Raw genomic sequence first — 17,094 nt, forward strand, 5'->3', positions numbered from 1 at the left:
CTAAAAGAATTATGTTTCTACCAATCTTCTGCATATGGCCACAAGCAGACTCAGACCCTCACTACAGAGAGTGAACATTTGCACACTAAGAGACAATTCTTTAAGCTAAGCTAAAGGCTGATCTGGAGAGCAACTCACATAAGCAGTAAGAGACCATAGTGGAAGGTAATCTACATTTTGTTAAACCTGTCCCATATATAACCCTGAGTTTTCCTGACCTCTCTATTTTTATTTTAGCAGCTAAGCAAAACAATGCAGCAACTACCTTAGGTCTGCAAATACAATCTCTGAGATATTATTTCTATTTATTTGAATGATGACTTAAAATTACCAGTAAATTCAGTTATCTGTTCTGCCAGACCCCTCTCACCTATACAATTCCCTCCAGTTCACGAGCTGCCTAAACACCCTGCTGCTTCTGGGACATTCTCAGCAATGTAGATGTTTTGGAAGGACAAAAATCCAGCAACATTATCAACTTAGAAGGAGAATATTCTGTTGTTTTCTGGACACAGAATAAATGTAATATGCTATTTAAAATACAGTATTGATATATAAAATCTAGAAGCCTTCTAGGTACTTTAAGATTTCCAGATTCTGACCAGTTTTATGAACTACTGCAAAGAAAGAAACACGGTATGACAAACACAGGCAGAAAGAGGTCTTCTGATACCAGTTCCATGCTAGACAAGTTGACTCCTTCCTCTCTCTTTTGAAAACCACATTAGCTTATAGCAGGGAAATTATTTTTCTCTCTCCAATGGATTGGGCCTAGAATGTATACAGACCTCCAACAGGTCTGTCAAAGAGGAGACCCGAGATCTCCTTGGCATTAGCAGGTTCTGGAAATAATTGACAAATTCCTCTTTAAAACTACAGCTACTACAGAAACTACTTCTGTATGCATAACCGCCCTTGACAAAAACGCCCTCATTATCAGTCAAACCAGCAAAACACAAACCTCCTTGAAAACAAACAACGATCAGGAGGACCACAATAGACTGCCCATGAATTATGGAAAAGCCAGGTTGTGTTGCAGCACTGGAAGTTTCCACCTCTCGGCGATGTTTCAGAGATCCTGACTGCTCAACAGGAGTGGGGAAAACAACACGTTAAGCCACAACTACTAGTAATGTTTCACTATGTTTCACATACTTCAGTATGGCAAGAGACAGACAGATCCCCAAATCCATCCCTTCCAAACTAAATATGTGATCAACTGTGACTTCTTAAGGAAACTGAGGACCTAAACACAACTAATAAAAGAAAAAAGGCGGCAATATGGGTAGCCAATCTCATGAAGACTAGTTAACCTGGAAAGCAAGATACACGATCTTCCAAATCATCCTTTTTCCCTTCCCAGGAGACCCTAGTCAGCACTATATATAATGTCTTTTATACATGTCAGGAACAAGTTCATTATTTGGTGCAAGCCTCTTCATGCCCCTTCTGGAAGAGAGGACACCAAGCAGAGCCTAACCAGAACACATGCCTGCTTCAGTTTAGTGTGTTTTGTTACGGGTTGGTGGGTGATTTTTTTTTTTTTTTGGTGGGTTGGTTTCTTTTTTTTTGGTTGTTTGTTTTTAATTTCATCCTGATTGTTTCTGGTTACTGGAGCTACAAATCCATTCAATATTTTTTTTTTTTTTTTAAATAGAGAATTTGAACTGTATTTCTATTGGGAATAAAGGGAAGTGATTAGTTTCAGAAGGGTGGAGTGAGGGAGAACAGAGCTTGGGGGAAAAAAAAAAAAAACAAACCAAAACCAAACACAAAACCAGCCAGAATTCAGAAACAGAGGGAAGGGGAAAGCACCTGAAATAAGTGCTTACAGTTTATCTCATACAAGATCTTACAGCAGATTGCCAGCACCAAGTTTTTGGGAAAGTTTTTAATATTCTTCAGAAAAGAAACTTTAAAAAACCCAGCAATTCAAATGCCAAAGAAACCCGTAAGATCGGGGGAAAAAACTTTACTCCCTTACAAAGGGAGGCTGTAAAAAATTGAAGAAAATTGTGCCTTCGAGCATCCAGGTGTTTCAAGAGATTACAGAAAGTCACAAGTATTGCCTACAGAGATCAGACACTTAAACTGTGCATCACACAATGTACCAGATCATACATTCAAATTTAGGTTAACTATAGAAAGGTAGCTTTTCTTGGTCCCTCTACACACTAACATGATTTTGCTTTGAAACACCAAACAGGAAGACAAGCATACTGAAATACAGGTATTTTAAACTATTGCATACATGTCTCAATTGATTTTTCAGGTTAAAAAACACATTTGCCTTAACCTGCTGTTACACTTCTCACAGGCCACATCCATCTTAGATGAACCTACCATGTGGTAGTGTTATGTTTGCACCGTCAATGATTGCTTGTGCCAGTTCGTGATCATTGCTCTCGAAAGCATGCGCTGCAGCCTTGAGGGCATCCCAAATCTCCTTGCGACCTTCAAAAGCTGGTGCTGTGTCCCAAAACTCATCTCTCTTACTGCGCAACTGTCCATCTGTCATGGGGTAATCACTTTTCCATTTCGGTTTCTCTTTTTTCAAGGGCTGATTACGACCGAGAGCAACTGTGGAGGAGAAAGAGGAAGGGAAATTAAAAGAAGGTAATAGCACAAAATTACTGAAGTGCCCTTTGGTTATTCTGTTTAGGATCTACAGAGCTAAAGTTTACTTTCGGGCAATCCTGATCCCTTTTTTCCACCTCCTCCAAGGCATCACCTCCCTTCCCCTGGGCTCCAAGCTGGTTTTACCTCTTAGAAAAATTGAGGGGCTACCTCCTGCTTGCTGATTTCACCCACAGCCCTGAGCACCCCACAACTTCTCCCCAAGCTCCACGGTAACTCCGCATCCCTCTGCCCGTGCTGTGCATGCCTGGCTGGGAGACTCGCACCCGACACAGACATCTTCCAACGGCTGTAGCAGCGGTACAGCGAGACACCCGTTACCCCAACATCAGGGTGCAGTGAGACCACACTGCATCTGGACCTCCGCTCTACACTGCTAGCAATGCTCTCTGCTCAAGAAACATGATGCTCTGTTAATACAAGAGTTTTAAGAGGCTAAATTTTTTTTTTTTTTGCATCACCTCCTTTTAAACATTTTTAATTCAGAGTAAGTACATGTAGAAAGGCAAATAAGATGCAAAAAGGTAGAACTGTCAGACAGAAATCCCTAAAGAATAATCCAGGAATCCATCAAGCTTTAAAAAGTGGTTACCTCATTCACAATAAATACAATAGCATTTGTTTCATTTTAACTACAGCTATTTTTGTATAATAGCCAGTTAAGATAATCACATAGGTATAATGTTGGTGGATTAAAACTACCTGCTCAGTTTAAATTACAGCACTGCTAAGACTGTGCTAACCCCTTCTCTTCCATTTGTGTGAATAAGGGGTTATTTCAACTTCTGTTGAAAGGAAAAGGAAAAAGAAGGAAGCAAACTTCAGTGCACACCGGGAAGAATTTCTTCCTGCGAGAGTTAAAACTCCATTTCCTTCAGCCCCCTCCTGGCAGCGAGAAGCTCGCTGCAGCGGGACCCTGCAGAAGAGAGCAGTGACAAACCACAAAAACAGTTCTCACTACAGCTCAATACTGCAAAACCTTGAATACGTGGTTTAAATGTCTCCAGAGGATATAAAGTGTCCTTCAACAGTTAAACTAAATTTAAGTGTATTTGCAACTGAAGATAAGCAGCCCCTCCATGGGACACGTCATGTAAACTGGGTGACGAGTACTAAAGGCTCTTGAAAGACAGGTAAGCTACACAGGACTGAAGTCAATTAAGGATCCCACCACATATGATACTGGAGAGCCATCCTCTCCTACGCTCTCTGTGAAGAGCCCTTGCCATCCCAAGAGAGCAGAGGAACCCCAGCTGCCATCAGGCCAGGGAAGCATGAAGACATGTAGTCTGTCACCCCACGTCCACACTACCAAGGCCGAAATATCTCTTACAAGAACAAGACGCCACAGCTCCTGCGATATCAAAGCCTGTGGAGCAAAGCTGCTGCTTATCAGATGGTCCTGGCTAGCCTTCAAGGATGGGAGAGCACAAGCACAAACACAAGAGTTTACATTCAGCATTGTGTCACATGTACATCCCTAGAGATAATAAGAAACACGTCCTTTCTCCAGACCCTCTTATTTTTCTGGCAGAAAGTTGACAACAGCTGACAAAAAACCTTGTATCTCTCCTCAATCTTACTCCAGCATTCAGTTTTCAATGGAAAAATAGTGTAATATCTAAATATTCTTCATAGTTCTTTATTTAGACTTACGCGGTATCTCTACAGTTAACTACAAAGCATATTTATGCCAAAGAGTGTGTGTGGGGGTGAGGGACATGACTGAGAAGACTAAGCGTCAATATATCAGAAATGCTCATATCAGGTAAGCTGTAACACTTTGCAAAAATAGTATTTAATTCAAATATTCCCTCTCCGTCCTTGATTTTTTTTTTCTGCCACTGATGCACTCAGTTTTCAGAACAGCACTCAACACCGAGCATTGGGTCTCAGGGGTGATCATCAGTGCCTGGTGTTGCAGCAGGCATTTCAACTTCACACAGGCTTTAAGGAGACCAAAACACATACATGAGGTTACATCTCGTGCCCTTATACAATCTGACTTTATATCACCAAAGAACTACCTACTTCAATTTATAACTCAGAATGACGTTCACACTTAAGAAGCTAAGACTTAAGTCATTGAAAATAAGATATTTAAAAGAACTCCTGATGGCAAGGTGACGTTGCCAGCTATGTGAAGGCATAAGCCTTCTTTAGATTAAAAAAAACATAGCAGAGGATGCATGTTCATGGAATCCAAGTCAGATCATAATTAAAAGTAGCAAATGACAATTGCATGGCTCACATGCAATGACTCCAGCTGTTATTCTGTATCCCATGTAGAAACTAACAATAATAAACTTCTGAATCCTTTCAAGTGACCACAAACATTTATTGCTTTTTGTTTCCATGGGATTGCTTCCACGAGACTGCTTCCATTTGCTTTTCAAAGAAGTGCTGACCATTTAACAGATTTCAGAACAGCAAACCGAAGTGTTTACAAAACACCAAGTTTCCTGGCAAAGCCCAGCCATTACTAGTCCAAGTCTCAGCTGAGCACACGCAAGCTGGGAGCCGATGATGGTCCAGTCTAGAACAATAGTGAATGAGGCAGCCCAGACATGATGGACTGCATGCATTAAACAGTATATTATGAAATTGTAAAAACATATGTGGTAAAACACTTAAACAAGGAATTGTTTCCTTATTAAGGCTTAGCAGTCAGAGCATGGAAATTTCAGACACACAGACTGAACAGGACACTGTAAGAAATTTGGGTCAGTGGGCATCTTTTCTTCCATTCTACTTCAGCGAACATCTGTTTGCATGTACATTCAATGAATGCTAATTTATCCCACAGGGCGCTCTCCTTCTCCCCAAACATTAATTATGAAAGCGGGTTAAAGGCACTCCCCGCAGTCCCCGAGCATGGCGGCGTTTCCTGCGCACAGCCCTGCCTGCCCGTTATCCAGCACGGCCGCAGAAACTGCAACAGGCCATTCCTCTCCTTCGCTTCCCCCATTGCCCAAGACAGCATCCAAATATATTGCTCTTCACTAGACAAGAATAGCAGGGGAGAGACTAACGAGACAGAGATCCTAACAGTCTCAAATAACTTCTCCCTGGAGATACAATCCTTCCTATGCAGACAGCAGTGATGATAAACCCAGCGATAAACTCTTTTTTTCAAGTTGGAAAAAAGGATGGAGGAAGAAAGTGACTCTACAAATGCCTCTAAAGCCAAATCCACTCTTAACAAGCCATCCATCCCGGTACTAAGCCTTTAAACACAACTTGGCTTCACAAGCCGGTATTTAAAAAGGTCTTTAGCACGTTTACTGTTTATTAGAAGTGCTTCAAGAATCCCCTAAAAGCTTTATGTCCCCCATGAAGAAATACTAATCTCTCTCTAGCTGTGTGGATAGATGGAGCAGAAGGGATACAAGAAACTTAAGATGTGTAAAAAACTTAATGTATGGAAAGGCCCAAATCTCTTGCTTTCCACCTCACATTTTCGTCACTAGAGAGAAACATCACTACATGAATTTCTGCAGTCAAAGTTTTGGACCACATCAAAAGACTTTCCCTTTTCTGCAATAAGGCCGATAAAGACTAGTCCGACTAGGCAATGAAACATCAGCAGTCTGAAACACTTTGTCAGGTATTTACAATGTTAGTTTTATATTCCTCACTTTGGAAGTAAACTAGAGCTCAAAAGAAAATGTTGACTTCATTTAAGACCATGCACATCAGAGGCACAACCAGCCTGCAAGATCTGGAAGAGAAAGTAACATCCACATTAATTTTTCATCTTACATCACTTCAACATAAGTAAGAAATTATTAATATCCTGCTTGAAAGTATTAATAGTTTTATAAATGCCAAAAAGACATGTTCTCTCTGAAGCAATACTGAAAGTTGCCCATCTCAATAGATGGCAGTGATTGATATTTCTGGCAAGAGATTTATTAAAAATTAAATCTTAAGACCATTAACAGTCTACTTTTCAAAAAAGAAAACATTGACACGTTAGTGACACTTCAAAATAATTTAGACTGTTCTTGCTCCCATAGCTCACAGATATTCAGGTGGTGCTGTGGATCCCAAAGAGGGGTAAAAGGTTGCAGACAACCTGCAGGACCTTGCTTAAGAGCTGCCTTTCTCAGGGAGGAGCAACCATACAGGCCACTATGTGGGCTTATAAAAGGATTTTCCTAGGCTGGTCAGAGGGGTTATTGTGAAGAGATTACAGATGGTCTTTATCCTCCTGGATACTGGACTTGTGCTAGCCAGAGAGTTGCCTTAAAGATGCCTCCTGTGCCATTTCTGTTTCCCTCCTGTCTGAACTGCACCTACACAGAGCACAAACTCCAAACATCATTTTTAGGACTTGCTAAGGTCCATTCAGGTTAATGGCAGCAGAAGCAACAGCTAAGATGGTAAGAAGTCCTAATAATTACTAGCTACATAACGAACTTCCTAGGGATCAGCATGCGTAAGAGAAGAAACCCCAACCTATCTATTTAAGCACTCTAGGATACAGCACGAGGCTGGGGCAGGAGAGGGGATCGCAATGATGTGCAGCAGGTGAGGAGAGAGGCAACTCTTGTCTGAACTCAGCATCCACCCATCCAGCACGTCTGCCATGCAGGTGTCCCTACACATGCAAAATCCAAGCACTGCTCAAGCCCCCTTCCCTAGTAAAGCATCCCTTATTAGACTGTGTAATACCTCAAAGTGACCTAAGAACAGTAGCAGACAAGCAGTTGGCTGTTTCTATCCCATCAGCACGATTTAGTAGCATATAATGTGTTTTCCCTTCACAGGTAGGGGAATACCTGGGGATCCTCGAGGTAGCTACTACTGTCTATCCCACTAACCTCAGCTCCTGGCAAACTACAAAGTCTTATTTTTCACAAGGAAAGAAGTATTTCTGCAGTCCTTGCAGCCTATTTTATCAGCTGAATTATGTAGGTTTGTTTCCCTTCCCCACAGCTTCCCATCAAAGCAATGGAATCAGTAAGGTTATCTACACTTCTTTTGAGCGAGCTTATGCAGATAAATCCAGATATTTAAATCAGTTTCTTAACAGAATGGCAAAAAATGTCTATGTAGAACTTTTTTCTTTTTTTTATAACAGCTGTTGTGTTTGTTACGTTGCTATCACTGTGGATCACAGTATTGCTGCCTCCTCCAAAGCAGACCAGATGAGTAGGAGCAGCTGGTAACAGAAGAGTCTCATACTAAAAGCCAATATCCAGCTAACGCATTCATAATTCCTAGTTTATACACCCATGAACTGCAGCACTCGATAATCAAATTGGATAATATTTCTGCCCCAAAGGGCTTACTGTCAAACCAAATAACACAAATGCAACAGCTGAATGAGACATCAGACAGCTTATAGCCTCTGGAGAAGGACAGGTGGACCTTTGCTTCAATTGTGAATTAGATTTTCCTTCTTCCCAGTTATTGACCAAGGTAACCCTGTAAGAGAGGCCACAGGATTTGGTCCCCTGTCACAGCCCAGAGTTACCTCCAGCAACTCACCTAAAACTTAAGCATTTGGGGAAATGTCTCCTTTGCTGTCAGCCAGCCTCACGTGAGCTTTTCCCTCCCACCCCATTTCTTCAAGTATCTTTCACCTATTGCTTAAAATAATGTCAGGAATAAAATTTGGCATGTTAAATTCATGCAAGTGCTCCACAGTGAATTTCTTCCTTTTCCTTTGGAACAGAAGCATATGTTGCTTGTAGCATTAGTCTTTTGCTGCTCTTCTAAGAGGTAAGAGAAACTCCCAGTTTGCTGAAAACATGTGTTGGAAAAGTCTCCAGGCACAGACAACCCACCCAGGGCATGGCGAGCCTGGCAGTGCAGTTCCCAGAAGGAGACATTTGTACTGGACATGCTCCATTTTATGACTGGAGGCCCAAAGCTGTTTATCTTCATGCATCCACCAGCAGCTGTGTGCCGCAGCTGCAAGAACAGGGCCTTTCTGTGCTTCCACATCTCTGCAGACAGATATGAAGACTGACACACAACAAGAAACAAGCACTGGGGAAGGCTGGCATGGAGGGACCCTCAACCTGTGGAGCACGAGTTAAGAGCAGATACAGGGAACTGTTAGAAAGTAACACCAAAGTGTTGAAATGACACTTGTATGAGGAGAATCTGGCAAGATCTGGTAATATTTTCACTGGTGATTGGTTTTTTTTCTTTGTTTTGTTGAGGAAAATACCTAAAAGACGACAACAACTGCTTAAACGTTGAGAGATTAAAAAGGTTTTGAATGAACTGCAAGGAAAGGAGCAGGAGCGCCCAACAGAAGTGCTGAAGGAAGGACAGAAAATCACCAAAACAGTCTATCTGAATGGGAGAGATGACATAGATGTTCAGGAATGGATCTCAGTGGAAAAGATGGGATTTGATGACTGTCAAGCTCCATAGGAGGAGGACAGAAATGATAAGCTGTCAAGCAAACAACAAGACCAAGACTTGCAGAGGCTGAGGCCAGCCAGGAGAAAGTGGCACGCAGTTACTGTTCAGTTTTCTTAAACTATAGACATGCACAGCTTCAACAGGGGAAGCTATATCCTCCCAGGGATATGCAATTCAAGAAACAGCAATGGGTAATTATTTGAAGACAGTCAGGAGAAGCTAACTAAATATTATACAAATTGAACTAATGATCAAAAATATTTTCTTTACAAAATTGCTTCCCTGTTGAGGATCAGTTGCTAACAAAGTATTTTTTAAGACAAATGAAATGCAAAGTAACAGTTTATTACCCATAAAGTTTCTTTTAGTAATAGTCCCAAGGGTTTCCCTCCCCACAATCAGTGAACAGTACTCTACTCTATCAAATGAGTCTCATTTTAAATCTATTTTGCTCCAATTTCCTCATAACATATCTTGTAATTTGGTATCAATATCTAGATACAGTTCATCCTAATCATCATCTTTGCATCATTCCCTAGTGTAATCCTTTCAGTAGTCGAATTACAACAGTGTTTGGAGGAAGAGTCAGTACAAAGGAGAGGTGCAGGAAAACAGCAAAACCGGGGAGGGGGCAGGGGGAAATGTACTGCATCTAAGAAGCAGACAATTTGAAGTACATTAAGTAGCACAGGCTTACACAGTAACAGGAAAATGGCAGAATCTTATCTGTTTATTGCTAGTTTTTGGCATTTTTATTTCTTACGAAGGTTACATTTTTGCAAGGCAAGAACAGTGTTTTGGAAAGGAGGTGTCCCCGGACAGTAGTAAAAGACTTTCAGCCTTACAAATGAAGTATTTCACTGAACAATTAAATTTTCCTAACAAGGAAATGAAGGAGCACCAAGATTTCATAGGAAAACTGAAGGAAATATCTATTAGTATAGTCCTGAGAGTATTCAGAGCAGTGTAACATTTCTGGGGACCCTGTGGGACTGAGAAAGACATGAGCTTTCCAAATGCTGTGTGTAGACAGAGAGATAGATAGATAGATAGACAGACAGACAATGCTTGAAATAAGTATTAGGCTTTTTCATGAAGGGAGACTGAAGAGGGCAAAACGAACACTACAAGAAAAACTACATTTCCTGATAGAAATTCAAGTTGTCTTTAAACAGATGTGTAGTAAAACAGCAGGCTACAGACTCAAATCCATGTTATAAAGGTGTAGGTAGGCAAACCAGTCAATTTTGAGCCAGACAAGAAGTAAACTTGAGGTATGAAGCTTTTTAGAGCAGCAAACCTAGTAAAGATGGATCTGCACACAAGTAGCAGCTCCTGGGGCTGGTTGGTTGGTTTATTTCCCCTTTCTCCTACCTGAAAGGGGGTGAAGGAGGGAAGAAAAAAGAAAAAAAATCAGATGGAGAAGGGGAAGAACCAGCAGGGGACAGCAGACTGATCACCATCACTCAAAGCCAGGCTTGCACTCCTACGTAAGCTGCCTGCCAGACACGACATGTGCTGGTGCTAAATGATGCATGTGGTCCCTCTGGGGAAAGGGGGTGCCATCAGTCACTCATGCCACCGCTACGCTCAAAGCCAACCAGGCAAACAGCACTGTGTCCCCCGGACGCTGCTCACCTGTGCTGGCACTAGGGATGTCGTGAAGCATTGCTCAGAGCAGGAGCAGGGAATGCACCTTCCCTGTTTCTCCAGATGTCTCCTCAACTCTTACCCAACACCTTCCTCCAAATGGAGTTAATTGCACAGAAGAAACTGTAGTGAATAAAATGCAAGTTACAGTGGTAATTACAGGCAGCGTTGGACAAGTCATACATGCACAATGCCTCCCTACCTCTCTGCATACACAAGGCACTAAATCTTTGCTGAGTCAATCCAGAGGCTTCATAGCATGAGATATAAAACACATGAGAGGATGAGGGCATATTAGTGTGCTGGACAAAGAGGAAAATTGACTCTAATTACCAGCTATTACACTGTATTTTCCGTTTCTCCCACAACTTTCAACAGAACTGCAGAAGAAATCAAGAGAGCTTGGTATTTCCAGGCCGCTCATCACTCATCACCCCTCACATTTCAAAGAAGCCAGCAGTATTGCAGCGACAAATAAAACCTTCAAACTTTGAGACCCACTCCTTGATGGTATACCAGATCCAAACATCCCACCTCATCCCAACACACAGAGGATCTATTCAGATTACCAACAGCCTTGATGAGTGCTTTGTGCTGGGACATGCTGCGATAACGTAGGTCGCCTTTCACAGAAATTTAAACCATATCAGTGTATTTTGTCTAACGTGAGGTGTGATTCATAGCCGAGAGCCAGCTGGCAGGAGGTGAACTTCAGCCTCATGCCTGTTCCTGCAGGTTTTATGAGGACAATTCCTCTGCTCCCAGAGCTGCGAGAACAGTACGGTGAACCCCGACGGTTACAAATGCTCTGGATAAGTGGTGTCAGATAGAGCAATAACACAAACAAAGTGACTGTGAAGTTCTCTACTGTTATTTGCCTCAACATTTCAAACAGTATTTTTCAAAGGAAGTTTTTCTCACTGGTCTCCCACCAAAAGCTCAGCACAATTTCCTAGCGTTAATTCTATGGCTTTATTACTAGTTTACAAAAGCTTTGTGGTTACTCCTGAACTCTGCCTGCCCACCCAGCTGCACGCTGGAAGCACAAGCAGAATATTTCTTGATCATCTCGATTAAGCTCATGATGCAATACCTCTCCTCCCAACAGATAAAAACATCTAAGGGAGTGAACACCTCTGTAGAGTCACCACCACCTCAAATCCTTAGTGCCTCAGTCAAGGGGTGACCCCGGATGAAGCAGGAACACTGCCAGGCAGGGCAAAGGCCAGATGATGCCCATCTGTTTCAGCTGCACCCTGTCAGAGGAATCTTGGAGGCACAAATTCTGCTTCTGCAGCTGGTAGGAAGAACAGCAGTAGTTATACAGGCTGCTCAGCATTAGCTTCAGCCTTGCAGTGAAGTTCTAGTAGCACTATGGTGGAACAGCTTCGAGGGACAGACATTATCAACGCAATTAGCTGTCAGCACTGTTTACACTAGAATTTAAACTGCTCCTACCTCTGGTAGATGCAGGTTTTCAGCTAGATGCAGAACGGGGTAAAGATTTACCCTTTCCCAAATCATGGCATGCAAGCACCAAGACCTTTAATCTGTACCATCTACAGTGCACAACTAGACTATCTTTCTGGAAACCTGTGACAAGAACCATTAAGGAAGCTGTCAGCAACATGAAAAATATTCTATTTGAGATAGGCTGCATAAAGTACATGCTTCTTTTGACTTCTGCTGAGCATAGCTTAAGTGAAAACTCAATTGCAGCTGAAAGCTTGGCATCAACACAGCCTCTCACATGCAAAACAAAATAAGCACGGTACACAGCACAGCAGAGCTGGAAACAGTTGTGGGAATGCAGTGGGAAGCTGCACAGAGCTTACCTAAAAAAAAAACCCAACCAAAAACCCAGTGCTTTCTGTCTCCCGTTATGAGGACGAATGCAACTCAGCAACTTGAATTTTAAAGTACTAAAACCTTTTTGTATCTTCCCTTCAATTCAGTTAAGAGGAAAACTTTAGACATATCAGGTAAAACTGTGAAGCAGCAAGTTCCTCCAACGGGCCAACTCCATGCCAGTGTATTGCCATGACACGGACACCTGCCTGCTGCTCCACAGCACCAGCACGGACCAACCTCATCTGCTAGCACAGACTTAATACAAGGAAAGATCTAGTGTTCCCAGCTGCAAGTGACCATTGTCCTGGCTTAGAAGCCCCCTTCCTCCTTGATAATGTTCTCCCTCTGACCACTGCAAAACAAGCATCTATATGAACTGCTAAGGAAAGATTTAAAGATGTTTACTGGAGGCTGATATCCCTCCCATCAAAAAATTTAGAGTTGGAAGTGCTGCAAGTACTTCTCCACACGCTAACAGCCAAGTTCTTTGAGCAAGGCACAAATCAGGGTCTGGCTCAGCGGCGTTTAAACCAAAGCTTTGCTTTTACATTGGCCTAAACCATGGGAGCAGCGTGGCCAGCGCTGGCCTCTGTCACGCAGCCACAGACTGACTACACAAGGTCATCACAAATTCTCCGAGTTTGGTAAGTGACAGACAGGGACATCTGCTGTACATCTGGTCTGCATTTAACGCACCACAAGTACTTCCAACATGAGCACAATTTTCATTAAAAAAAAAAAATAAAAATCAAAAGCAGCCTTATCTCTCATCCTGCCAGAATTATAAAAAATATTAAGCTGCTAATTTTTCTTTAAACAATGCAGCTGGCTCCACCCTGATTAGGTGCAAGTGTGCTGAAAGCCAGCTAGCACACCCTCCTCAGCAGACCCGCATGCAGTGCGTATACACATGATGCTGCAACTTCTGAAGACTTTCTGGACGATGCCACCAGTGAATTTACTTTATTACAAGTAAACCCAGAATTCTGCAGCTTTAGCACATTCACTGGGTCAGGGGGAAGGACAGCAAAGGAAGAGCAGGGGCACTTCAGTGCCCCAACAGAAACAAGCTCTGCCAGCACCACAGAGATTCAGAACTAGTTTCAACATAATTTAAAACTTTTTAGGTCACCACTACGGCTCAGTGCTACGTAGGAAAATTTTAAAACCAACAGAGATCCTAGAAATCCATAGGGCTCCCCTAAAGTAAAATTGCTTAGGAGGAGCTGCAGAAGTCAGCACAATTTTCAGATCCCATCTCACCACAGTGTTAATTTGCACCAGGCTATGTTGCATTAAATTCTTCCACCAAAATTTGAAATTTAACACAGTCCGTATAATAAAAGGTATAATGCACAAGACAGATGGCCAATTTAATGTTCCTAATGAATACTTAGGTGAACATGGCATTGCTTGCCATGTCACTTCTGCCACACACAGCAGTCACAAATTGTAGAAGGGAGTGAACAAAAAAGCCTCCAACTTGGTAACTCTTTTTACAATGACCAATGATTAAATTAGCTTAGTTACAGGATCTAACACCATGTCTTGAATTTATTCCAGTGTCACAGTTATTGGCAGGGATAAAGTTTCACATTATCCAATTAACTAAATGCACTATTACTGTATCTCAGCTACTTAAGCTCATCAGTTAATTAAGAGCTCAGTATAAGCTGAAAATAGGAATCTTACCTGACACACATACCAAACATACATTATCTTAATGATTAATTTTACAGTTCCATATTACGTTCCACAGGTACCATCTGGAAAACTGAAAGGCAATTGCTCAGTTTAAGGAACAGGTGAAAGATGCATAAGCAAATATTTAAAAAATTAATCTAAGAAATTGTATTTCTTAGAATGATACTTGCTGCTTTACTAAGCTCTATTTTACAAGGTAGTTTTTCACTACAAAATGACCATTTCAAACTCATTACAAATTACTTCTGTATCAATTTTTAGATGCTTTTAATTTGGTTCCCATTTAGGAAGTGTTTTATCTTAGTGTCTAACTAAAACCTACCATTCATTTTCCTAGGGACTATACCCCAGTAATTTCCAAGTCGTGCATCTGCCAGTGCAAGCTGAACAAGGCAGACCTGCGGGCACACAGCCATGCTAAGCACCTGCGGACAGATGTGTAACGGTAGGATAATGCATTCTTGATGCTCCTCAGATGTCAAGCTTGTTTCTGCAAAGTCATCTCTCAACCAGCTCTTAACAGTAGGTGGTAACGTCGTCTTTAATAGCTGTCAAGTCAGTCCTGTCATACACAGCACCAGCACACCATTGATTTAGGAGCAGAAAATCAAGTACCCCACTTGTTGATGTTCACGCAGCACAAGTCATGACACTACGGCATCACTCAAGACTTCCCCAGAATGTGGACCTGGTTTTCCATCTACCACCAAGCCCATCTTTTTGGAATATTTGTCCTTCCTGGCAAGTTTACAGTCATAGCATAAAAATACCCAAGGCCTTGCAAGGGTGAGACTTCATTTCTGTGGCAGGTTGATTAAAAACAACAACAAAAAAACCCCCCAAACCCCCAATCTAACAAACCCCCCTCTGCATTTCAGCTGCCCTTAGCACAAAAGGCTCTTCATCCATAGAGAAGGCTTCTACATGCTACAGTATTTTAACTAGCAGGACTCATCCTCCTCCCCTACTGTCGCTTGTTTCCCCATCAGTAAAAAGCAATTCATCGCAACAGTAACAAATCAGTATGACCACAGAAGCTAAATGATCATATCACTGAGCCTCCAGGTGCTCCCAAACAGCGAGGTACCAAAAGAACTATGTCCATTTTAATGTTCATACATTTGACTGTGCACACTGAACTTCTGCAGGGCAGAAGTCTGATAGACTGGTGACTTAACACCCCAGTGAAACCCAAAAACATTCATTTACTTCTCTTCTATAGTCAATACTTTCTGGATCCACAATCCAGTTAATAAGCTTGAAAATTTATTCATGGAAGTACACACGCTCACAGCCTAAGCAAACTCCAGCCTTGAGTTCAACAGCATGTTATCTAAAACAAGTGGGGAAAAAAAACAGCTAAGGAAAAATGATGATGCAAGTTAGATGTTTAAATAAGCAATTTTGAAACTAAACTCCTATCTGTTCTTCTGGACAATCATTGTCCAAGAAACTCCAGCACCCACGAATGGAGAAAGCTCAGCAGCTGGAAGGTCTACAAATGGGTGTAAAGGCCAAGCAGCATCAATGGCTCTAAGGTGCAACACTTGGATTTCTCAGACAAGAGTGATATGGAGCGATCAGTAGACGTCTTGGGATACTGAGACAGTCTACTGCTCCCAACATCCCCACCAGGTTAGAACATATGGTAAACAACAACTGAAAATGAATTTGGAACTATCTGCTCGAAAATGAACTCCTGCCAAAAACTCTGGTGCATCCAACCCTACATTTGATTTTCACCCCACGTGAAGGATAGGAATTTGCCTTAAAACAATGTGTAAAAGAGCCACAGAATCTAAAGTGGACACTGGAATCTGCTTAAGTGACTGCATTAAGTGATCAAATGAAAACAGTTACTTACAGGAGCTATGGGGACCCAGGAGCAGGTTATAGCAATTGACTGACAGCTCTGTTCTCCAGCTGAAGGTGCTGGAGATTACAAAACAGAAGGCAAACAAAAACTAAACCCTGAAAGGAGAGCAGTTCAGAGAGAGAGAAGCTCCACATTATGATCACCTGAGAGCATGGAAAACAGGATAAAGACTACCTTCTTCTGAGTAAAAGCAAAGTTGGATAATTTCCCCACCACCCATCCATACGTTCCACCCCGTCCGTATCTCATGGTGTATGCAGTTCCTTTCCTGTGCCACGAGGTGCCACATCTCTTCTCCAGACTGCTATTCTACACTGACAGGGTGACATCCGTCCTCTTGCCTCTGGTTTCCATGGACATTTAATTATGCAGATCTTGGAAGAAAGGCTAAAACACACCATGAGTTGAGTTTTCATAGTTGAAACTTGTTTTCAACTGCAATCTCCAAGGTAAAACTTTTTAGGGAGAGAACGAGCGTCACACAGAATCACAGGGTTCATCACACAGGTTGAACAAAGCTCCCATTTATTTTCCAATACTTACAAAGGAAGGGAAACAAATCATACCCAAGAATTAAAAAAATTCAGCTAACTATTCTTCTGTAATCAGACCAAGAACTTACTTTCTACACTGTTGCGTTAAATAATTTAATAAGTAACAATAGTTTCATAATTACATCGCTAATTAGCACAATTACCTTTGAGTAATCCTTCTTTAGATGGTAAACACAGAGAATTTCCTCTTTTGAGCACTCCTTGTGCACAATGTGAGATGGCAAGAACCAGTAGCATACAGGGATGATGCAAACACAAACTCTGCATTCAAGGGTTTGGGGTGGTTTTTTGTTTGTTTGGGTTTTTTTTAGCAGAGGACAAGTTGGGCATGTTCTACAAGTTAGTTACTTCTCAGTGTTGCTCAGATTAATACTGATATAGTTTACAGGACAGGCTGGATATTAAAATGCCTTTAAAACTATTCCTAATAGGTGATGC

The 17,094-nt window shown here is 41.8% G+C and overlaps 1 protein-coding gene across 1 annotated transcript in view; it reads right to left on the reverse strand.

Moving 5' to 3' along the window:
* UBTD2 (ubiquitin domain containing 2) overlaps window positions 1-17,094 on the reverse strand; it is a 61,630-nt gene that overhangs the window by 28,610 nt on the left and 15,926 nt on the right. Inside the window, exon 2 of the mRNA XM_052771906.1 lies at window positions 2,344-2,580. Coding sequence (XP_052627866.1) covers window positions 2,344-2,580 — 237 coding nt within the window. The remainder of the gene's footprint in view (window positions 1-2,343; window positions 2,581-17,094) is intronic.

This window comes from Harpia harpyja, chromosome 20 (genome assembly GCF_026419915.1).
Source record: "Harpia harpyja isolate bHarHar1 chromosome 20, bHarHar1 primary haplotype, whole genome shotgun sequence".
In the NCBI taxonomy this organism is placed as follows: domain Eukaryota; kingdom Metazoa; phylum Chordata; class Aves; order Accipitriformes; family Accipitridae; genus Harpia; species Harpia harpyja.